This window comes from Thalassophryne amazonica, chromosome 3, assembly GCF_902500255.1.
Source record: "Thalassophryne amazonica chromosome 3, fThaAma1.1, whole genome shotgun sequence".
NCBI lineage: Eukaryota > Metazoa > Chordata > Actinopteri > Batrachoidiformes > Batrachoididae > Thalassophryne > Thalassophryne amazonica.
The window spans coordinates 120278929-120304029 of record NC_047105.1 but is presented as its reverse complement, the minus strand read 5'-3'; the positions used below and the strand labels follow the sequence as shown (position 1 = coordinate 120304029).

Here is a 25101-nt window from a genome sequence, read left to right as displayed (position 1 = left end):
GATCAATCTATCTTTGTTAGTTGGCTATGTACCACAGGCTTTTAAGGTGGCAGTAATTAAACCATTACTTAAAAAGCCATCACTTGACCCAGCTATCTTAGCTAATTATAGGCCAATCTCCAACCTTCCTTTTCTCTCAAAAATTCTTGAAAGGGTAGTTGTAAAACAGCTAACTGATCATCTGCAGAGGAATGGTCTATTTGAAGAGTTTCAGTCAGGTTTTAGAATTCATCATAGTACAGAAACAGCATTAGTGAAGGTTACAAATGATCTTCTTATGGCCTCGGACAGTGGACTCATCTCTGTGCTTGTTCTGTTAGATCTCAGTGCTGCTTTTGATACTGTTGACCATAAAATTTTATTACAGAGATTAGAGCATGCCATAGGTATTAAAGGCACTGCGCTGCGGTGGTTTGAATCATATTTGTCTAATAGATTACAATTTGTTCATGTAAATGGGGAATCTTCTTCACAGACTAAAGTTAATTATGGAGTTCCACAAGGTTCTGTGCTAGGACCAATTTTATTCACTTTATACATGCTTCCCTTAGGCAGTATTATTAGACGGTATTGCTTAAATTTTCATTGTTACGCAGATGATACCCAGCTTTATCTATCCATGAAGCCAGAGGACACACACCAATTAGCTAAACTGCAGGATTGTCTTACAGACATAAAGACATGGATGACCTCTAATTTCCTGCTTTTAAACTCAGATAAAACTGAAGTTATTGTACTTGGCCCCACAAATCTTAGAAACATGGTGTCTAACCAGATCCTTACTCTGGATGGCATTACCCTGACCTCTAGTAATACTGTGAGAAATCTTGGAGTCATTTTTGATCAGGATATGTCATTCAAAGTGCATATTAAACAAATATGTAGGACTGCTTTTTTGCATTTACGCAATATCTCTAAAATCAGAAAGGTCTTGTCTCAGAGTGATGCTGAAAAACTAATTCATGCATTTATTTCCTCTAGGCTGGACTATTGTAATTCATTATTATCAGGTTGTCCTAAAAGTTCCCTAAAAAGCCTTCAGTTAATTCAAAATGCTGCAGCTAGAGTACTGACGGGGACTAGAAGGAGAGAGCATATCTCACCCATATTGGCCTCTCTTCATTGGCTTCCTGTTAATTCTAGAATAGAATTTAAAATTCTTCTTCTTACTTATAAGGTTTTGAATAATCAGGTCCCATCTTATCTTAGGGACCTCGTAGTACCATATTACCCCAATAGAGCGCTTCGCTCTCAGACTGCAGGCTTACTTGTAGTTCCTAGGGTTTGTAAGAGTAGAATGGGAGGCAGAGCCTTCAGCTTTCAGGCTCCTCTCCTGTGGAACCAGCTCCCAATTCAGATCAGGGAGACAGACACCCTCTCTACTTTTAAGATTAGGCTTAAAACTTTCCTTTTTGCTAAAGCTTATAGTTAGGGCTGGATCAGGTGACCCTGAACCATCCCTTAGTTATGCTGCTATAGACGTAGACTGCTGGGGGGTTCCCATGATGCACTGTTTCTTTTTCTTTTTGCTCTGTATGCACCACTCTGCATTTAATCATTAGTGATCGATCTCTGCTCCCCTCCACAGCATGTCTTTTTCCTGGTTCTCTCCCTCAGCCCCAACCAGTCCCAGCAGAAGACTGCCCCTCCCTGAGCCTGGTTCTGCTGGAGGTTTCTTCCTGTTAAAAGGGAGTTTTTCCTTCCCACTGTAGCCAAGTGCTTGCTCACAGGGGGTCGTTTTGACCGTTGGGGTTTTACATAATTATTGTATGGCCTTGCCTTACAATATAAAGCGCCTTGGGGCAACTGTTTGTTGTGATTTGGCGCTATATAAAAAAAAAATTGATTGATTGATTGATTGATTGTTTTGTTGTGCATTTTTCGATTTTTGAGACATATTGCTTCAAGTTTTCTGTCTTGACGCTTTGATGTCTTCCTTTGTCTACCAGTATGTTTGCCTTTAACAACCTTCCCATGTTGTTTGTATTTGGTCCAGAGTTTAGACACAGCTGACTGTGAACAACCAACATATTTTGCAACATTGCGTGATGATTTACTCTCTTTTAAGAGTTTGATAATCCTCTCCTTTGTTTCAACTGACATCTCTCGTGTTGGAGCCATGATTCATGTCAGTCCACTTGGTGCAACAGCTCTCCAAGGTGTGTTCACTCCTTTTTAGATGCAGACTAACGAGCAGATCTGATATGATGCAGGTGTTAGTTTTGGGGATGAAAATTTACAGGGTGATTCCATCATTTTTTCCTCAAAATTGAGTGATTCCATATTTTTTTCCTCTGCTTGGTCTAAAAAAGTAACCGTTACTGACTGCCACAATCTTTTTTTCTTGATTTCTTATAGTGTTTCTTAAAGCCAGAAAGTTGCCATTTGAAATGACTTTAGTTTTGTGTCATGTCTGTGATCTGCTTTTTTTCTACAAAATTAAACAACTGAATGAACATCCTCCGAGGCCGGTGATTCCATAATTTTTGCCAGGGGTTGTATAAGAAACCATCAAGTATGAAAGCAAAACAAAATACGGACGACTTAAGGTTGTCGGCGGTATTCATTCCAATTTTTTAACAGTGTAAAAATTCTGATGAAGCACCAGCTGCAGGAATGAAGCTGAATGAAGGTTAAACGATGCCTCTGAAAAGCAACGAAAGTCCAGATTTCTTGATTAGTTTGGGCTTCGTTGTCCTTCGTTAGTGCCGTGTGCCTGGGGCTTTACGGAGATCATTCTGCTCAGTGAGACTTTTCCCAACTTTGGCTGAGTGGTGTACCTGCTCATGAAAACTAATGCATTTATACTGAAAGTGCATTAGAAATTAAGTTATTATAATTTTTAACTACTCACCAGACAATTTTTTTGAAAGAAAAATTTCATGATAAACTCAGGTCTACTTTGTTTTCTTTCTTTTTCATGATGTTCTTCCTGTTGCAATTTAAAGTAACAATTAAGTTGTGTTTTAAAGTATTATTTATACAATGGATGGACACCTTTTCATTTAAGTCCAGGGGCTAAAGTTCACTGGCTTCTTTATTCTTTATGTTGTACTTAAAAATGGAAAGTAAAGCTAATTTTGTTGTCCTCACTACTTCTTTTACATTGCATCAGAGTGTGCATCACAAAGTACTCACAGTGCTTCACTTTCCCCACCTTTTATTATGTTACAGCCTTATTCTAAAATAGAGTATACTCTTTTTATCTCAACATTCTACTCTCCACACCCCATAATGACAACATAAAAAGTTTTTTTTTTTTTTACATTTTTGCTTTAAAAAAAAACACAAAAACAAAAACCTAAGAAATCACATGTACATAAGCATTTGAACCCTTTTTCATAAGCATTTGAACCCTACTTTGTTGATGCACCTTTGGCATCAATTACAGCCTCATCTTTTTAAATATGATGCTACAAGTTTGGTGCACCTATGTTTGGGCAGTTTTGGTTCTGGCACGCTAGTACTCAATAAAATGCAAAAATCTGTTTTTGCACATTGTCATTATTGTAGAATTTTGCAGAAAAAAACAAGAATCCCATCTATTTTGCAATAAGGCTTTTTCCAAAAAGTGTGGAAAAAGTGAAGCGCTGTAAATACTTTCCAGATGCACTGTATTTCGGATGTGAAATATGATCCAATATGTAACTTAAAACTGTAATTAAACCATACATTTAGTATTCCATTATACTCCATGTTGCAGGTGTCCACTGACACGAGCCACCTCATATTTGGACCTGGACCCTCCAGAGAAAGGCTCATTGGTGCTTTCCAGTTATTTCGAAAGCATCCAGCAAACGTGCAAACCCTTCATAATGTGTGTTGTTCTAGCAGCAGAGTTACTTCCTCAGAGGACAAGAAAAAGACATCTTTTCTGGTGTTGAGTTTTGTGGCTGAAGTACTTTATGGTGCCTGAAGTGCCAATCCCACCAATTGCCCATCTTCAGAATAGATGATGACCGACAGTCCCAGATGAAGTTTGATGTTGTGTAGAGGGCATAATGCTAAGCAGAATTAAATATATACTACAGTTCAGTGGCGGCTGCTGGTCTGTCAAAGAGGGGAAGGTCATTGTCGGCTTACATCATAAAATTTGCCAATTTATTTATATGTAAATTCAAATATGTAAAATGGTCATAATAGTCCCTAGTTGCGCAAGCATTTCGTAATTTATATCTCTATTACATACAGTGTTTTATCATGACACAATTACCAAGTGGTTAGTGCGCTTGGTTTCAGTATGGAAGGTTCCCGGTTCAAACCCCACACCAGCCACATTTTTCCATGTAATGTGGAGTTACGCCAGGAAGGGCATCTGGCATAAAACGTGTGCTAGAATCAGCATGCAAGTCCACCTTAGATCTGCTGTGGCGACCCCGAGTGAAAACAAGGGAGCAGCTGAAGGGACTTACTTTTACAAGAATATTATTAATGTTTTTAAACAAAAATGACATAAAAGATTTCAAGAAGCACATAGAACCTTTATTATTAAACATACATAACAGAGCCTGTTTCCTGATATTGTTCCATGCAAATGTTATTTTAAAGATTGGCAAGAAGATGTCACCATATCTAATTGTATGAAAAGGTTCAAAACACTGAACCATTGCTTCATATTGATTCAGTGGTTCAAAACGCTTCATTTTCTCTGTCACTAATTTTCATGAATAAAATGCATCAGCAACCACATAACATCTAATCCAGTGTGCTTCTCTGTGCGCCTTTAAAACAGACTGATTTATAGTGCACGCAAAACACTTTGGCATAAATTTAAAAATGCATAAATACACAAAAATGTGCAAACTAATTCTCACATTCCAATAGCTGTCAGTCAAAATGGGATTCAGCCTTTCGACTGATCATCCAAACATTGTGCAGAACTCCAGCGTCCAGGCCCGTCCATAGCTCCATTTAACCCCAGAGAAGCTGAACGTCTGGGGGGCAGGACAAAATCCTGGCTGTATCCAATGACTGTCGCGTTTAATGGCAATGAAAAAAACCTTTCCAGGCAGCCCCATTGAAGTGAATGGACACTCGGCTTCTACAGGAAAATGCATTGACCAGAGACCGTATAAGAAAAATTTGTGAGACGTTAACAAAATAGAGTCAACCGATTTGTGATAAGTAGGTGATTCTGAACAAACCGGTCTTCAAGATGAACGTGTTCTAATGCATTTGTAGTCAATAAAATGATAAACTGTACATATTTGACCATTTAATTTTTTGACATTTTAGGGGAAGCTGAGTTTCCCCTGCAGTCTTAGAGAAACTGCCTCTGCTACAGATACAGAAAATAAATCTAATTTTTGTAAACGTAACTTATCCCTTTTCCCACTTGGGGGTCACCACAACACATCTGGATCTGCATGTTGATTTGGCTTTTTTTTCTATGCCAGGTGCCCTTCCTGACACAACTCCACATTACATGGAAAATGGGCACTGGTGGACTGAAACCGGGAAGCTTCTCCTGTGGAAAAAGTACACTAACTGTTTGGCCACCACAGCACATAGAAACTTTAATCGGATATAAAATTTGATGCCTTCATCACTTCTTTTTTCATTGCAAGCAAATGAATGTACAAAGTAGTTGCTCTGAAGTGAAATGAGCTGAGATTTTTTTTTTTGCTAACATATATGCATTAGTGTCAGTAACTGGCAAACTTAGAATGTCATCCTCAGAAACCCGATGAAGCACTCAGCAGGGAAACATGGAATGTCAAGGCGTAAAAAGTCCAGTCACATCTTCCTTGAATTGAACCAACCAATTAGTGAACACCTGCTGTTTCTCAAAAAAATTCAGGACTTGATCTCTCTAAAATACAGTCATTGCTCATGATGGAACTTAAGTGCCCTTATATATATGCAGTAGTGTTCAGAATAAGAGTAGTGTATCCATTTTGATGGTTGTTTTCCATGTTCTTCCACGCATCTCTGTTTTTTGTCCATTTTAAAGCATTGGAGATTATTGTAGATGAACAGCCTATAATTTTTTGCACCTGCGTATAAGTTTTCCCCTCTCCAGTCAACTTTTTAATCAAACTACGCTGTTTACGCTGTTCTTCTGAACAATGTCTTGAATATTCCATTTTCCTCAGGCTTTCAAAGAGAAAAGCATGTTCAACTTATATATATATATATATATATATATATATATATATATATATATATATATATATATATATATATATATATATATATATATATATAGGTCTGTCCAAAAAGTAATGGACCTTTTTATTTTTTTCAAAAACTATATGGATTTGAATCACGTGTGATTGCATCAGCCAAGCTTGAACCTTCGTGCGCATGCGTGAGTTTTTTCATGCCTGTCGGTTGCGTCATTCGCCTGTGGGCAGGCTTTGAGTGAGCACTGGTCCACCCCTCCCATCGGATTTCTTTTGTCTGAGAACTTGCTGAGAGACTGCCGCTTTGCTCCATGAAATTTTTTTCAGAAACTGTTAGAGACGGCCAGTTGGAAACCATTCGAAAGATTCAGATGGATATTGGTGAAGATTCTGTCGGCGTCACACGAATTAAGGAGTGTTAAAACCTTTTTAAAGATGGCCCACAACGGCGGAGGGCGCGCGGCGCACCGAGCGGCCATCGAGAGGCTGGAATGACCAGATCATTTGTAAACTGAACGCTGTGTTGATCCGGGACATCGTGTGACTACCACAAAAATGGCAAGAGAGCTGGACATAGCACTTTTGCGCCACATTCCACTGTTACAGGAGATTTTGTAATGAAAGACGTGCGGAGGATTTTGCGCGTTGGCACGGAACTGCTCATGGCACGCAACAAAAAAAAACACCTCCATGTTGGAAACCATTCAGAAGATTCAGACGGCTTTCAATGGCTTTCAGTCGAGTGAGTATCCGAGAAATTGTGTAACAGCTGGACATGCCACAACATGTCCTGTCAGACTTCCAACACGGAGGTGTTTTTTTTGTTGTGCGCAATGATTGGCTCCGTGCCGACGCGCAAAGTCCTCCGCACGTCTTTCATTACAAAATCTCCTGAAACAGTGGAATGTGCCGCAAAAGTGCCAGCTCTCTTGCCATTTCTGTGGTAGTCACACGATGTCCCGGATCAACACAGCGTTCAGTTTAGAAATGATCTGGTCGTTCCAGCCTGTCGATGGCCACTCGGTGCGCCACACGCCCTCCGCCGTTATGGGCCATCTTTAAAAAGCTTTTAACACTCCTTAATCCGTGTGACGCCGACAGAATCTACACCGATATCCATCTGAATCTTTCGAATGGTTTCCAACTGGCTGTCTCTAACAGTTTCTGAAAAAAATTTCATGGAGCAAAGCGGCAGTCTCTCAGCCATTTCCCAGACAAAAGAAATCCGACGAGGGCGGTGGACCAGAGCTCACTCAAAGCCTGCCCACAGGCGAATGATGCAACCGACAGGAGTGAAAAAACTCACACATGCGCACGAAGGTTCAAGCTTGGCTGATGCAATCACACGTGATTCAAATCCATATAGTTTTTGAAAAAAATAACTACTTTTTGGACAGACCACGTATAAGGTTGGGTAGCAAAGAATACATGTGAATTACATGTATGTATGTGCATACATTGGAATTACTTGTAATCTGACTACTTTTGGATTACATTTCAAAGTAATCCTACCCAACCATGTGTGTGTGTATATAATATATATGTATATATATATATATAATATATATATATATATATATATATATATATATATATATATATATATATATATATATATATATATATATATATATATATATGTGTGTGTGTGTGTGTGTGTGTGTGTGTGTGTGTGTATTAACCAATTTGACATGGAAACTGACAAAGAGAAAGACATTTCTCGTACACTCACAGTCTGTTATGGTTTTGCACTAAATATCCACACAAAACTGATACTCCATATCAGTGACACAACAACACATTAAACTATTTGATTACTGCCATTTCAAAATATTAATGGTGCACTGTAAAACCTGATGAAGAAGTTCAACTAAAACAATTTGAGGAAACTGGATGACTCAAACAATTAAAATTTAGATAACTCAAATAATTCAAGCATGCAAATTATACTAATTTCTTTCACCTTTTCTGCTTGGGAAAACCAAATCTGCACATTGATGTGGCAAAGAACATATGTTAGATGTCTTTAATGATGCAGCTGCAGATGTACATGGAGAATGGGGCACAAGTGGCCAAGAACTGGAGACCTTCTCTTTTGGAAGCAAGTGCATTAATCACACTAAAGCTAAGGCCAGATTATCTACAAATGAGGGCTGATTGATTGTGTTTATTTGGTAAAATAATGCACAAGATGCAGATATAATGTACATTTAAATACACAGATAACACAAGAAAGTGAAAAAAGACTTACAACCCCAATTCCAATGAAGTTGGGACATTGTGTAAAATGTAAACAAAAACAGAATACAATGATTTGCAAATCCTCTTTAAGCTATATTCAATTGAATACACCACAAATACAAGATATTTAATGTTCAAACTGATAAACTTTATTGTTTTGTGCAAATATTTGATCATTTTGAAATGGATGCCTGCATCACGTTTCAAAAAAGCTGGGACAGTGGTATGTTTACCACTGTGTTACATCACCTGTCCTTCTAACAACACTCAATAAGCGTTTGGGAACTGAGGACACTAATTGTTGAAGCAGGCCAGTCTAGTACCCGCACTCTTTTACTACGAAGCCACACTGTTGTAACACGTGCAGAATGTGGCTTGGCATTGTCTTGCCGAAATAAGCAGTGACATTCCTGAAAAAAACGTTGCTTGGATGGCAGCATGTGTTGCTACAAAACCTGGATGTAACTTTCAGCTTCGATGGTGCCATCACAGATGTGTCAGCTGCCCATGTCATGGGCACTAACACACCCCCATACCATCACAGATGCTGACTTTTGAACTTAGGGCCCTGTCCCACAATTGCCCATGAATTGAGTATACAAATTGTGGGCGTTCATTGTCATCCCCAACAAAAATGACAAATGTCCCAATATGAATTATGGACATATTAATAATATATAGCGAATATATGATGAACAATCATGGTTATATAACGCATGTAGTGAGGAAACTGATCTGACACATTGAGATTATCACGGCAGTATTACGGGGGTATTATGAATGCATCGTGCACGTGTTGCGCATGCACAGCATCTGTATTGCGGTCATAAAAGAAGCGCACTCGGGCCATCGGCATCACTATTCACACCAACAATACAGCCTCTGGAGCATTTGCTGGACTTGGACAAGTTGATCACAGAGTTAATGTTCATTTTGTCATGCGAGGGTTAACTGTTCATGAGTTTGGGGAGCGGGAGGGGGGAAGTCGCTCAGGGTGTGAGACGGTGTTTTTTTTTTTTTTTGAGTGAGTTGTGGCTAAAACAGCAACTCTTCCTTTTGTTGGTGTTAAATAAAAGTCCTGGATTGCAGAAGCTATTACGTCTTTGTGGATTTACACAGCCGGACTGGCACTGACTGGCAGGTATGTCACTTTCTGCCACATATAGTACTTTGGGTTTACGTGACGTGTTTGTTATGCATTCACAGATTGTCCGCAAATCAGCTGCACAGCAGATGTAATAAAAATGCATTATTCGTGGCCAATTTGTATGCATTCCCTACAACATATTTTAGTTTGTGATGTGGACATGATGAGCACGCAATATATCTGTTTTACACACTGTCCTGGTCCGCTGCCAAGCCGCAAATCTCCATCAGTTGCAGATATCAGCGGTTAACGGCAGATATACAGAGCATAGAGGAAGTATGTATTGTGTATTAATTGAGTATATATGGAGTATGTAAGGCGGATTTCATCCGCATTCAGATTTTTGAACAGCTCAATGCATCTGTGGATGATCACGGACGTGTTCGGATGATGGCCGACTCATACAGGCATGTTACACAGATATTGCGGATGTTTGGCGAATATGGGCCAATTTTGTGCGCAATCCATACGCAAATCCTTCTAAACGCCAGTGGGACAGGGCCCTTAGCGCTGGTAGCAATCTGGATTGTCTTTTTCCTCTTTTGTCCAGAGGACACGATCCATGATTTCCAAAAACAATTTGAAATGTGGACTCATCAGACCACAGCACACTTTTCCACTTTGTGTCTGTCCATTTCAAATGAGCTCAGGCCCAGAGAAGCCGTCGGTGTTTCTGGATGTTGTTGATGTATGGCTTTCCCTTTGTATGGTGTATGGTATGTAATTTAACTTGCACTTGTAGATGTAGCGACGAACTGTGTTAACTGACAATGGTTTTCTGAAGCGTTCCTGAGCCCATGCTGAAAGATACTTTACACGATATCGTTTTTTAATGCAGTGCCGCCTGAGGGATCGAAGGTCACGAGCATTCAATGTTGGGTTTCGGCCTTGCGGCTTACATATAGAAAGTTCTCCAGATTCTCTGAATTTTCTGATTGTATTATGGACTGTAGATGATGGAATCCCTAAATTCCTTGCAATTGAATGTAGAGAAACATTGTTTTTAAACTATTGGACTATTTTTTCATGCAGTTGTTCACAAAGTGGTGATTTTCGCCACATCTTTGCTTGTGAACGGCTGAGACTTTTGAGGATGCTCCTTTTATACCCAGTCATGAGTGTCCTCAGGTCCCAAACACTTATTGAGTGCTGTTAAAAGGAAAAGTGATGTAATACAGTGGTAAACATACCACTGTCCCAGCTTTTTTGAAACGTGTTGCAGGTATCCATTTCAAAATGAGCAAATATTTGCACAAAACAATAAAGTTTATCAGTTTTAACATTAAATAGCTTGTCTTTGTGGTGTATTCAATTCAATATAGGTTGAAGAGGATTTGCAAATCATTGTATTCTCTTTTTATTTACATTTTACACAACGTTCCAGCTTCATTGGAATTGGGGTTGTATTTCCATTGTGGTCCACGCAACAAGCATTGCTTGATGTGCATTTGCAGAGTGTGGCCAGCTCATGGTTGCTAGGTGTCACTGTGCACAATGTTTAAATAAGCTATCAAAGATGGGGAAATCCAACACTGACAGTGCTTAAAACAGCTTTTATTCATGGACAACCAAGCAAAATCTCTTTTCAGATTATGTTTTTCCAAGTGTCTTGTGCTCATGAAGTTGCAGGAAATGGCTTGCATTGGTATTTCAAAAAGACAATATGCAGGGGCTTCTCCTCCCAGGGTCGGGTGAGTCTCCCACCACCCACCTTCACCTGCACCCGAACTCCACCATACTCTAAATTTCTGGGGAGAGCCCTGATTTGGAGATTAACCCCAGACAACACAACACTGAGGTCAAATCGAAACACCAAAACATGACACGGGACACAGAATATTTCAAGCTGCCCCAAAACACTGGACAGGGGTAAGGTCTAGCCAAACTTACAAACCTTCCAGAGCAAGCATATTGGCAACAGAGGTATGGAAAAAGTACATCAGGTGTTTTTTGATTGTAGGAAGAAAAGTTAAGCAGACCAAACTCAGACGGGTAACAATCTGTTTTGGCCATATTATCAATATCAGAAATGTATCAAGTACAACAAAGAAAGGTCCAACATGTGAAACAGAGATGATGGAACCAAGCATCCAAGAACTTGTCAGTTCCAATGGTCATAGTGACCAACCTGTGCAACCGTGCAACTGAACAGTTGCCATGGTCTATCATCTGCAACAATGTCCATCATCTACAACTGGCAGTTCAAGTGGTCAGACTCCACAGTGTGTTCCCCAACAACTCCATGTCCCTGTTGTAATCCAATAAATATAAGTCCAGTCTTGATCAAGTTCTGTACTGTGCTCAGATAGAAGAGATTTTACAGTGGAAAACTTAGCACTCCTCAGTTGGTGTAGTATTAAACTGTATTCAACTGTGTTAAGGCAACGGTTTTCCTCAATACTTTGAGATTAATTTTTACAGCATGTCAGGAATGGAAACCCCTCCCAGTGAATGCTGGGGCAGTGTTCTAGTCATATGCCATTTTCATATTGTACAGAAACTTAAAAGTTAAACCAAATTAACTTAATGTGACCAATTATAGCCATTGTAATACACTTAAAAAATATAGGTAAGTCTCCCTATAATTAATTTTTATGAAACAGAATAGAGCCAAACCCTTGTGAAATTATTTGTACCATTATTTTGATGGCCATTTTTTCCCAATACAGTATTTGCCTCATTGCTGTTTTATTTGTATGAGGACCAAATATCCAGAAATTAACTTGGCTGAGGGAAGGAAGCAGGCCTCCTATCACTCTTCCTTAAGGTAAACAGTATAAATATTGTGTCTTTTACATGCAGGAGGAATATAAAGAAAGCTGTCAAATAGAGATATGAAGTGTGAACTGTTTTGTTGAACTCACTGCAATGTGAAGAACATCACATGGCTGCTTAACAGGCAGCCCAGAGGCAGATATTAGCTGAAAGCAAAGGAAGGATACATACATACAAATCAGCTGCAGTCAAATATATTGGGGGTAAAAGTGGGTATAATTATGTCTAACCAAGTCATTCATCCATGTTTTCCTCATGTATGTGTGATACTGTTCTCTGTGTCCGTTCTGTGCTGTGGTAACAGTGTTGAAGTTGTGCAGCAAGTAGCAAGCATGTAGATGAAGTTGGAGTTCTGGAATACTATGGTGGCAATGGAGGATAACGGGTTCCTTGTAGTGTCATGTTTAATTGTTCTTGAGTCTTTTGCAGATATTTCATCTTTTTTTTTTTATTAACACATTTATAGCAAACCTGTTGACTATTTGCAACAAAACATTTAATTGTTTGGGGATCATACCTCAATAGTTTTAACTATTTCAAGAATGTTGCATCCCCTTGAAAGGGATTTTACAATTTTACACTTTTCAGTGTCTGCCAAAACCGGTGTCGCTGACCACGCCCCCCCCCCCCAAAAAAACAAAAAATTTGACTGCCCTGCCTGTGCATGTGTCATTTCGGACCACAGCAGTGTCATTTCTGAGCGTCAGCAGCGGTGCACCGATTATCACCTCGTTTCATCTATCTCAGCAACAGAAATCTGAAGCTTTTGTACAACAATCATTTCCACATAAATTCAACATTATTTCAGCATAAAAAGATGGGGGACCATGTGAGTCTGACGTGCTGCTGTTGCGCCTATGTAATTTCGGAGTGTCAGTTGCTATTCACTGAATATCGCCTCATTTCTGCTTAAAACAGTCTACTTTCTCCTTAAAACTGACTTTAGAATGATTTAAGAGGTTTTACTTTGTCATCTGATGGTTAATAATCACATTATTCTCTTTGATTGCTTTGGATCTCGAGACACAGTCTCAGACATACTGCTGTTGTCCCAAATGATGCATGCACAGTGAAGGCAGGGTGGACCAATTTTTTGGGGGTACCGTTCGGTTGACGACACCGGCACAAGTACAGTAGGCTTGTCAAGTTGCTTATGAGGCCTTGTTGCATATCACATAGTCTTGAGAGGTGTACAAAGCAAGTTTAGTTGGTCAGCAATATATGTTAAACCTAAAGCCTCAGTTTTCTGAGACACAAAGGTGTGTCTTTTTCAACCTGCTAAGATCACCATTGTAACATAGGCTGTGCATTTATCCTAATACAGATCAGGTTATGTTAAGAGTTTCATGCTAATTGGCTAAATAAATGACACCCTTTCAATAACCTATTCTCACTCACTCATTTATATTCAATTCCGGGACTAACCTATTCTGAACGGTACAATATTCTCTTCACAGACATCATATTTTCACACTGCAATGCTATTTATGCTGACTGCTTGACCCACATGTGGGGAAACTACAACAAAAAGGTTTTCTTGTGGCCCTAACAATCATATAAATGTTTTATGCTGTTTTTCAAATAAATTGTGAGTTCTTTTGGCATCTTCCTCTGTCATTCTGGGTCACCACAGCAGATCCAGCATGGATCCATAAGGTTTTATGACAGATAGCCTTCCTGATGTGACTCCACCTTACATCAAGAGTGGCCATGGGTAATCTTGAACCAGAAACCTTCTGAACTGGAAGCTCACAATAAAAATGAAAACTGGTATAAGCAGTTAAAATAAGTTTAGTGGATTGGAAATTATCTCTATATTTAGTTTTATATATAGGGGAAATGGAGCATGAGATTGGCCGGAGAATCGGCGCAGCAGGGGCAGTGTTGCATTCGCTCTACCGTACTGTTGTGACTAAAAGGGAGCTGAGCTAAAAGGCGAAGCTCTTGATCTACTGGTCAGTCTTCGTTCCTACTCTCATCTATGGTCATGAGGGTTGGGTCATATCCAAAAGAACTAGATTGCGGGTACAAGAGGCCGAAATGGGCTTCCTTAGGAGGGTGGCTCGTGTCTCCTTTAGAGATAAGGTGAGAAGCTCAGTCATCTGTGGGGAGCTTTAAGTAGAGCCACTCCTCCTTCACGTAGGGCGCCTCCCTAGGGAGGTGTTCCAGCCACGTCCATCTGGGAGGAGACCTCGGGGAAGACCCAGGACTAGGTGGAGACATTATATCTCCACACTAGCCTGGGAAGACCTCAGGATCCCCCAGTTAGAGGTGGTCAATGGCCCGGGAAAGGGACGTCTGGGGTCCCCTGCTAGAGCTGTTGCCCCCGCGACCCAATCCCGGATAAGCGGTTGAAGATGAGATGAGATTAGATATTTAGTTATAATATTAAGTTCACTTTGTAAAGTAAATTTCCATTTGTCTACTACTCGGATTACTGTAATGTCCTATTCTCTGTCTTACCCCAGTCCAGCATTAGGAGTCTCTAATTGGTTCAAAATGCTGCTGCCAGAATTTTGACAAGAAGCAGAAAGTTCGACCACATTTCACAGAATTTGGCATCTCTTCACTGGCTTCTTGTCTCTCTGAGGTCTGATTTTAAGGTTCTGTTACCAACACAAAATTATTCACAAACTATTGACTCCCTACTTAGCAGATTTAATTACACCCTGCATACCAGCCCATGATCTGCAGTCTCAGGATGCAGGACTACTTTGTGTCCCTAAGGTTATAAAAAGTCAGCAGGCCACACGGCCTTCCCTTATCATGTGCCTGTCTTGTAGAATGAGGTTCTTACAGAGATAAAACAGTCTGAGTCCATAGAGACATTCAAGTCCAGACTAAAGACGTATCTATTCTCCCTCTCCCATGGCTAGCATACCGGTATTGTATGGAATTATGCTTCCTCTACCTTTTAATTAATATTATTAGCAATGGAGAAATGGAAGGGAGAAGTCATGTTGGGGAAAGTGTAGTGACACGGACCCACAACAGGGGGCGCAAATGAACGGTCAATAGATGAGCCAAAAAGTAACAATTTAATGTTGTGAAGGTGCACAACGAATATACAGACAATCGCAGAATCTGATAACAGTCAATCCACAAAGGTGACGTGTGGGCAGGCTCGAGGATAGAAGACATCTGTCCTGAGAAGAGCCGGAACCACACGATTTCCGCCCACTGAACCTGGTGAATACTGGAGCCGCCAAGTCCCGAATTCCCAGGTGATCACCGTCCCCGACTGTCGGATCTGGTACTGCTGGCGAAAAGCAAAGACAGTCAAGTGTGGGTGTGTGTACACCCCGTAACAACAACGGTGGGAATGCCACCTCCACCTCTAACACACACTCGTGCAGCGTCTGTGTAACCACTTATCTGGCGGAAAGCAGAGCGAAACAGTCGCGGCCCACACCGGTCCTCTGGGGAGACAGCTGCAACAATGTAGCTATTGAAATCACTTATCAGAATATGCAGGCTGAGAAGGTTACCTCCATAGAAATACGATATCTCGGCGACGTGGTGGAGGTGTCATCCTGCTTTATGGAGTGAGATGATGTAGTGTAGATGGGTGACAGCTGTCAAGAGATAATGAGTGACAGCTGTCACCCCCGGCTGTGTCTGTGGTGGCAGCGCCCTCTCGTGCCTGAAGCCTGCACTTCAGGCAGGGCACCCTCTGGAGGTGGGCCAGCAGTACCTCCTCTTCTGGCGGCCCACACAACAGGACCCCCCCCCTCAACGGGCGCCTCCTGGCGCCCGACCAGGCTTGTCCGGGTGACGGCGGTAGAAATCGGCCAGGAGGGCCGGATCCAGGATGAAGCTCCTCTTCACCCAGGAGCGTTCTTCGGGTCCATACCCCTCCCAGTCCACCAAATACTGGAACCCCCGGCCCATCCGACGGACGTCCAGGAGCCGGCGCACCGTTCAAGCCGGCTCCCCGTCGATGATCCGGGCAGGAGGCGGCGCCGGTCCGGGAGCACAGAAGGGTGAGGTGTGGTGTGGTTTGATCCGTGACACATGAAAGACCGGGTGGATCCGCAGTGAAGCCGGGAGTTGGAGCTTCACTGCGGCAGGACTGAGGATTTTGAGGATCTTGTAAGGCCCAATATACCTGTCCTTGAGTTTCGAGGAGTCCACCTGGAGGGGGATGTCCTTCGTGGATAGCCACACCTTCTGCCCAGGCTGGTAAGCAGGGGCCGGGGATCGCCGGCAGTCTGCATGGGTCTTCGCCCTCGTCCGGGCCTTCAACAAGGCAGAACGAGCGGAGCGCCACACCTGACGGCACTTCCGCAGGTGGGCCTGGACCGAGGGCACACCGACCTCGACCCTCCACCACGGGAAACAATGGGGGCTGATACCCCAAACACACCTCAAATGGGGAGAGGCCGGTGGCAGAGGACACCTGGCTGTTATGCGCATACTCGATCCAGGCCAGATGTTCACTCTAGGCCGTCGGGTGTGCGGACGTCACACAGCGCAGGGCTTGGTCCAATTCCTGATTGGCCCGTTCTGCCTGTCCATTGGTCTGCGGGTGATACCCGGATGAGAGGCTCACAGTGGCCCCCAGTTCCCGGCAGAAGCTCCTCCAGATGTGTGAGGAGAACTGGGGACCACGATCAGAGACGATGTCGGTCGGTATCCCATGCAGACGGACAACGTGGTGGACCAGGAGGTCTGCAGTCTCCTGGGCCATGGGGAGCTTTGGGAGGGCCACGAAGTGGGCCGCCTTGGAGAACCGGTCCACTATCGTGAAGATGGTCGTCATGCCCTGGGACGGCGGGAGGCCCGTGACAAAATCCAGACCGATGTGGGACCAGGGGCAATGAGGCACAGGAAGTGGCTGAAGAAGTCCCTGTGCCTTCTGATGGTCTGCCTTGCCCCTGGCACAGGTGGTGCAGGCCTGGATATACTCCCGGACGTCGGCCTCCAGGGACGCCCACCAGAAGCGCTGCCGGACCACTGCCACGGTCCTTCGCACCCCCGGATGACAGGAGAGCTTAGAACCATGACAGAAATCCAAGACAGCAGATCTTGCCTCCGGTGGGACGTAGAGTCTGTTCTTCGGCCCTGTTCCGGGGTCCAGGCTCCGTGCCAGGGCCTCCCGGATGGTCTTCTCCACGTCCCAGGTGAGGGTGGCCACGATAGTGGACACCGGAATAATGGGCTCCGGTGGATCCGACAGCTCAGTCTTGACTTCGTCTTCATGCACCCGGGACAATGCATCCGATCTCTGGTTCTTGGTCCCGGGGCAGTAGGTGATTCAGAAGTCAAAACGCCCGAAGAACAGTGACCAGCGGGCTTGCCTGGGGTTCAGCCGCTTGGCGGTCCTGATATACTCCAGGTTCCGATGGTCAGTGAAAACCATGAAAGGCACAGACACTCCCTCCAACAGGTGTCTCCACTCCTCAAGAGCCTCTTTCACCGCAAGGAGTTCTCGATTGCCGACGTCATAGTTCCGTTCAGCTGGGGTCAACCTGCAAGAAACGTAGGCACACGGGTGAAGAACCTTATCGGTCTCTCCACTCTGGGATAGCACGGCTCCTATCCCTGAGTCAGAGGCGTCCACTTCAACCACAAACTGGCGGCTAGGGTCGGGCTGCACCAGAACTGGTGCCGACGAGAACCGGCGTTTCAACTCCTTGAACGCGGCTTCGCACCGATCCGACCAGGTGAAGGGGACTTTTGGAGAGGTCAGGGATGTCAGGGGGCTAACTACCTGACTGTAGCCCTTAATGAACCTCCTGTAAAAATTTGCAAATCCGAGGAACTGTTGCAGGTTCCTACGGCTTGTTGGTTGGGGCCAATCTCTCACCATCGCAACCTTGGCCGGATCAGGGGCGACGGAGTTGGAGGAGATGATGAACCCCAGGAAGGACAAAGAGGTGCGGTGAAACTCACACTTCTCACCCTTCACAAACAGCCGGTTCTCCAACAACCGCTGCAGGACCTGACGTACATGCTGGACATGAGTCTCAGGGTCCGGGGAAAAGATGAGTATGTCATCCAGATATACGACGACGAATCGGTGCAGGAAGTCCCGCAAGATGTCGTTTACCAAAGCTTGGAACATCGCGGGGGTGTTAGTGAGGCTGAACGGCATGACCAGGTACTCAAAATGACCTAATGGGGTGTTAAATGGCGTCTTCCATTCGTCTCCCTTCCGGATCCGAACCAGGTGATACGCATTCCTAAGGTCCAGTTTGGTGAAAATGTGGGCTCCATGCAGGGGCGTGAACACTGAATCCAACAGGGGTAAAGGGTATCGATTACGAACCGTTATGTCGTTCAGCCCCCTATAATCAATGCATGGACGGAGTCCGCCATCTTTCTTGCCCACAAAAAAGAAACCTGCACCCATCGGGGAGGTGGAATTCCGGATCAGCCCGGCAGCTAATGAGTCCCGGATGTAGGTCTCCATTGATTCGCGCTCAGGACGTGAGAGGTTGTACAGCCTGCTGGACGGGTACTCAGCGCCCGGGACCAAATCAATGGCACAATCGTACGGACGGTGCGGGGGAAGGGTGAGCGCCAGATCCTTGCTGAAGACGTCAGCAAGGTTGTGGTACTCAACCAGCACCGCCGTCAGATTGGGAGGGACTTTATCCTCCTCATTAGCGTTTACACCGGGAGGAACCAAGGATCCTAAACACTTCCGGTGGCAGGTTTCGCTCCACTGAGTCACAACCCCAGACGGCCAATCAATCCGGGGATTGTGTTTAATCATCCATGGGAAGCCCAAAACCACGCGGGAGGTAGAAGGAGTTACAAAAATCTCAATCTCCTCCCGGTGATTCCCAGACACTACCAGGGTTACAGGTAGTGTCTTGTGTGTGATAAAAGGGAGAAGAGTGCCATCTAGTGCTCGCACCCTCACTGGCGAAGAAAGCGCCACCAGAGGGAGCCCTACCTCCCTGGCCCATCTGCTATCCAGCAGATTCCCTTCTGACCCCGTGTCCACCAGTGCTGGGGCTTGAAGGGTTAAATCCCCGCTCAGGATTTTAACTCGGAGTCGTGTTGACAGATGTGTATGACCCATGTGAATGTTATGACCCCCCCTCAGCCCAGTCTCTAAGGGCGGGCGTTTGTGTTTTGACCGTTTGAGGCAGTCTCTCTGCTGATGCTCACTCGAGCCGCAGACAAAACACTCCCCGCGGACCAGCCTCCTCTGTCTGAATGTGGCCCTGCTCGTATCCCTAGCACCGTCAGCAGGGGGAGCTGTAGCCACACGGAGCGCTGTGGCTGTGGAACGTGGGGAAGACGGCTCTCTTTCGGACCCGGGAGGAAGAGGGACGGCTTGTGCCTGACCACGCCCTTCGCCTCGCTCCCGTCGGCGTTCTTCTAACCGATTGTCCAATCGTATAACCAAATTGATAAGCTCAGCCAAATCCCGCGGTTCCTCCTTAGCCACCAGGTGCTCCTTCAGGACCAACGACAGTCCGTTTATGAAGGCGACGCGGAGCGCAGTCATATTCCAGCAGGATCTCGCAGCCGTGATGCGGAAGTCGACTGCATATTCGGCTGCACTGCGGCGCCCCTGTCTCATTGACAGCAGCACGGTAGACGCGGTCTCGCCTCTGTTAGGGTGATCAAAAACAGTTCTGAGCTCCCTCACAAACCCAGTATAAGAGGCGTGGAGCCGTGAACTCTGTTCCCAAAGCGCTGTAGCCCAAGCGCGTGCCTTGCCTCAAAGCAAATTAATCACGTAAGCCACCTTGCTGACGTCAGACGCGTACATCACGGGACGTTGTGCAAAGACGAGCGAACACTGCATAAGAAAGTCCGCACATGTCTCCACACAACCTCCGTACGGCTCTGGGGGGCTTATGTATGCTTCAGAGGATGGTGGGGGGGGTCGTTGAACGACCAGTGGAATGTCTGTATTCGGCACCGGGTCGGCAGGAGGAGGAGCTGCAGCAGCGCCCTGAGCGCGCGCTTCCACCTGCGCGGTGAGAGCCTCCATCCTGTGATTAAGGATGATGTGTTGCTCGGTCATCAGGTCCAGCCGAGCGGTAAAGGCGGTGAGGATGTGCTGCAACTCACCAATCACGCCTCCAGCCGACGCCTGCGCACCCTGCTCTTCCATTGGCTGTCCAACAGATGGTTGACACCCCTCGGGATCCATGACGTTGGCCGAGATATCCTGTTGGGGAAAGTGTAGTGACACGGACCCACAACAGGGGGCGCAAATGAACGGTCAATAGATGAGCCAAAAAGTAACAATTTAATGTTGTGAAGGTGCACAACGAATATACAGACAATCTCAGAATCTGATAACAGTCAATCCACAAAGGTGACGTGTGGGCAGGCTCGAGGATAGAAGACGTCTGTCCTGAGAAGAGCCGGAACCACACGATTTCCGCCGCCACCGAACCTGGTGAATACTGGAGCCGCCAAGTCCCGAATTCCCAGGTGATCACCATCCCCGACTGTCGGATCTGGTACTGCTGGCGAAAAGCAAAGACAGTCAAGTGTGGGTGTGTGTACACCCCGTAACAACAACGGTGGGAATGCCACCTCCACCTCTAACACACACTCGTGCAGCGTCTGTGTAACCACTTATCTGGCGGAAAGCAGAGCGAAACAGTCGCAGCCCACGCCAGTCCTCTGGGGAGACAGCTGCAACAATGTAGCTATTGAAATCACTTATCAGAATATGCAGGCTAAGAAGGTTACCTCCATAGAAGTACGATATCTCGGCGACGTGGTGGAGGTGTCATCCTGCTTTATGGAGTGAGATGATGTAGTGTAGATGGGTGACAGCTGTCAAGAGATAATGAGTGACAGCTGTCACCCCCGGCTGTGTCTGTGGCGGCAGCGCCCTCTCGTGCCTGAAGCCCGCACTTCAGGCAGGGCGCCCTCTGGAGGTGGGCCAGCAGTACCTCCTCTTCTGGCGACCCACACAACAAGTCAGGCTTAATATCAAAAAAGTTAATCATTTATACCGTTCTAGCAGTGTAGGTACTCACTGAACTACAGTGTGAATATTGACAGTGCATCTCTGTTTTTTTTATCAAAGTTTTTGATGTTGTTGACTGGACTGCGCTCTGCAACGTCATGAAAATTTGTGAGATCCCCAACAAGTTGGTTTACAGTATAAGCAGCCTATGCACAGTGCTGTACGGAGCATGACCAAAATCTTTGACTATTTCCCATGGGCATATTTTGACTCCAATTACTGGGACACATACCCCTGTGTTTGTCTGCAATGCCCTCACATATATAGTTTTCTAAAATGTCACATTTTAGTTTTATTATGCCCTCTTCTAGGGGAGAGGCCATATGGCAATTGGTTTTCCATCTGTCCATCCATCACGCACCTTGTGACTATGATAACAAATGACAGCAGGCCCATTAAACCTGATATATAGTTGCCGTTTATGAGGACATCAGATGAGTTTGCATATGGGTTTCCCTGATCTACTTTTAAAGGTTATCTTCTGAAATTCCTGTGAACATGACTGCTTGAGAACAACTTGCACCAAGCTCTCCTTTGGTTCTACATTTGTTCTATCGGTCACTCGTGATGCCCTTGGATATGTTTGGCTATGACCTACCTTGATCTACATTTCAAGGTCACAGAGATCAACTTATGACATTTTTTGTGAACATGGTAACTTGAGAACAAATAACAGCAGGTTTACCAAATGTGGTATATACTGTAGATGGCTCATACAATGGCCTCACATGAGTTTGCATATGACTGACCTTGACAACTTTAAGGTTACAGCTCAGCAAAGCCAATTGTTGATAAACCATGCTGACTTCAGCCATTATTTTATTTGTGCATACATCAATGGATACAGCTGTGCTTAAAAGTTTAAATACCCTGGCCATTTTTTTTGGCCATTTTTCAGAGAATATGAATGATAATACAAAACTTTTTTTTTTTTTTTTTTTACTCAGTGGTTGTGTGAAGCCATTTATTGTCAAACAACAGTGTTTACTCTTTTTAAAACATCATGACAACAGAAACTACCTAAATGACCCTGATCAAAAGTTTACATACATCTGTTCTTAATATAGCTTGTAGCTTTTTTGGTAGTTGTGGATGAGGCTCTTTATTTTCTCTGATGGTAAAAGCTGCCCATTCTTCTTGGCAAGATGTCTCCAGTTCCTGTAAATTCCTAGGCTGTCTTGCATGAACTGCACGTTTGACATCTCCCCAGAGTGACTCAGTGATATTGATGAGACTGAGATGGCCACTCCAGAACCTTCACTTTATTCTGCTGTAGCCAGTGACAAGTCGACTTGACTTGTGTTTTGGATTGTTGTCATGTTGGGACATCCAAGTATGTCCAATCCACAGCTTCTGGGCTGATGAGTGCAGATTTTCCTCCAGTATTTTATGACAACATGCTGCATTCATCCTGCTATTAATTTTGACCAAGTTTCCTGTGTCTTTGTAGCTCACACATCCCGAAAATATCAGCAGTCCACCTCTGTGCTTCAAAGTAGGAAGGCTGTCATCATAGGCCTTGTTGACTCCCCTCCAAATGCAGCATTTATGGCTGTGGCCATAAATGTTCTATCTATCTAATATTGCTACCACGTTTGGAAGAAATTTATCTATCCGTATTTGTGTTTTGTTGTCCACAGACACAACACACCAATGAAAATAATACCTTACTCACTGCTTCACTGACATGCAGAGTAAAAAAAAAAAAAAAGCAGCTGCTGTCAGACTCTGTGGTACAAAGTGATAGGGTACAACTACAAGATTCAGACAGGATTTGACAAATTTGAATGTTTGTTCGAGCAGGTATACAAAAAGGCTGTCCATTACAAGCAAAAGAATCTGAAGCTTTAGGCAGAGAACAGGGTCCAAAAAACAGCCAGGCAGGTCAAAAACATGGATAGGCAAAAACAGGACTAGACACTCTAAGGAAAACACTCAAAAGACACACAAGGCACAACAATCTTGCAAGGAGGTGAAGGAAAATGTGTATGAATAAAGAGGGTGTGATTAGGTGGAAATGCAACACACGCGTGGTGGATGGAAATGGAAGGGGGCATGTGAAGCAGGAGGGAGGACAAGAGGGAAACACCCAACACCAAACACTAGACAATCAAGAACAAAAAAGACACCAAAATAATACCATAACAAAATCCCCAACAAACCCCACAAGCTCAATCACGAGAGTTGCTTTGGGCCATGAATGACATTGCTCACAAACATGACTCTGCTGTGGATATTTTTCTACAGAGACGGCACACCATTGAACATTTTTTATATTCAAAATGCACAAATAGCAAAATACTGACAAAATTATTATTAATTTAAAAATATGGGTGTAAAAATGACTAACACCAGTTTCTGGGGACGGGTGGCTCCTCTTTAACCCCAGTGACAGATTCCTCTACATATGTCACATTGAGAATAATACTTGTCATTTTTGACAGCTTGCTGGATATTTGATAATGACTTCCAGTCAGTCTCAGCTGAGTCTGTGTACTGTTTCAGGTTCCATATTTAACAGTAAAAGTTATGGATCCTGTTCTATTTTGAGTTTGGCTCTGAAAGCTCACGGAGTGAAGCGGGTCAAGGTGACATCATGCGGTGTGACACCTGGCTCAGAACTGATGTGACAATGGCCTCTCCTCATCCTTCATCGCTGTCAGACAGTTGTGTGTGAGACTCAGTTGGGTGTTGCTGCATGCAGAGGATGGTGATGAAGAACAGCAGGGGGCAAAACAATTATTTGCTGTTAATCACTTATCTCCTATGTTGTTCTTTTTCTCTCTCTCTCATTGCAGTGAATCTGCTGGATACGACAACCATCACGGGAGACTGGGGCTGGCTAACATACCCATCACATGGGGTAAGGTTCAAAAATTTTAAACACTACCCAGCAGCTACTGCAGGCTGTGGAAAAGGGGTCTTAACTCACTTCCCAACCAATTCAGCTCCTGATTTTTAAAAAATGAATCAACATTAACACAATGTCACTGTTTTGCAGGTTAATCTCATTATGTCCTTCTTAGTCCATGGGCCAAGCATGTTTTCTGTACTACTTAAGGTGACAAAACAACACTTAGAATCCAGCCTCAGTGTACCATGGCCAACACAAAAATGAATGACAACCATCCCAAGGTGGTAGCTATAGTCAGGTAGGGGTCAATAAAGAATTACACAGAGGTCAAAATGTAAAAATGCTCCAATCATGTTGAAAACTACATGACATTATTTGTCTTATCATAATGATTCCAAAAAGGTATAGTTTGGACTATCTATGACTGATTGTTCTGGAGTTATGGGGTACAAACAACACAAATGGTGACAAAGGTCAGTTTCAGTTTGTACAGGGGTCAAAAGTTAAAGTTGCTCCAATTTCAGTAAAAATGATGCAAATTATTGTTTGGGTTAATAGGGTTCTAAAAAGGAATAGTTTGCGCCATTTCTCATGCTTAGTTATCATGTTACAGGGTAACATATGTCACGAGTCATAGAATCCAATGGACGTTGCCATTGTTTGACTTTTATTTAGAGACCAAACATTCAACACAGTCAAAACTATTTCATTTATTAATTATTTTATTTCAACCAATGACTTGCATCATTTTTTTTTTTTTACTGAAATTGGAATAACTTTAACTTTAACTTTTGACCCCTGTACAAACTGAAAGTGACCTTTGTCACCATTTTTGCTGTTTTTACCCCATAACTCCTGAGCATTCAGTCATAGATAGTCCAAACTATACCTTTTGGGGATCTTTATGATCAGACAAATAATGCAGTGTAGTTTTCAACATGATTGAAGCATTTTTACATTTTGACCTCTATGTAATTCATCAATGACCCCTAGCTGGCTATAGCTC

At 43.7% G+C, this 25101-nt stretch overlaps 1 protein-coding gene across 1 annotated transcript in view; it reads left to right on the top strand.

Moving 5' to 3' along the window:
- Positions 1–25101, top strand: part of epha8 (eph receptor A8) — a 517518-nt gene that overhangs the window by 139278 nt on the left and 353139 nt on the right. Inside the window, exon 2 of the mRNA XM_034167384.1 lies at positions 24040–24104. Coding sequence (XP_034023275.1) covers positions 24040–24104 — 65 coding nt within the window. The remainder of the gene's footprint in view (positions 1–24039; positions 24105–25101) is intronic.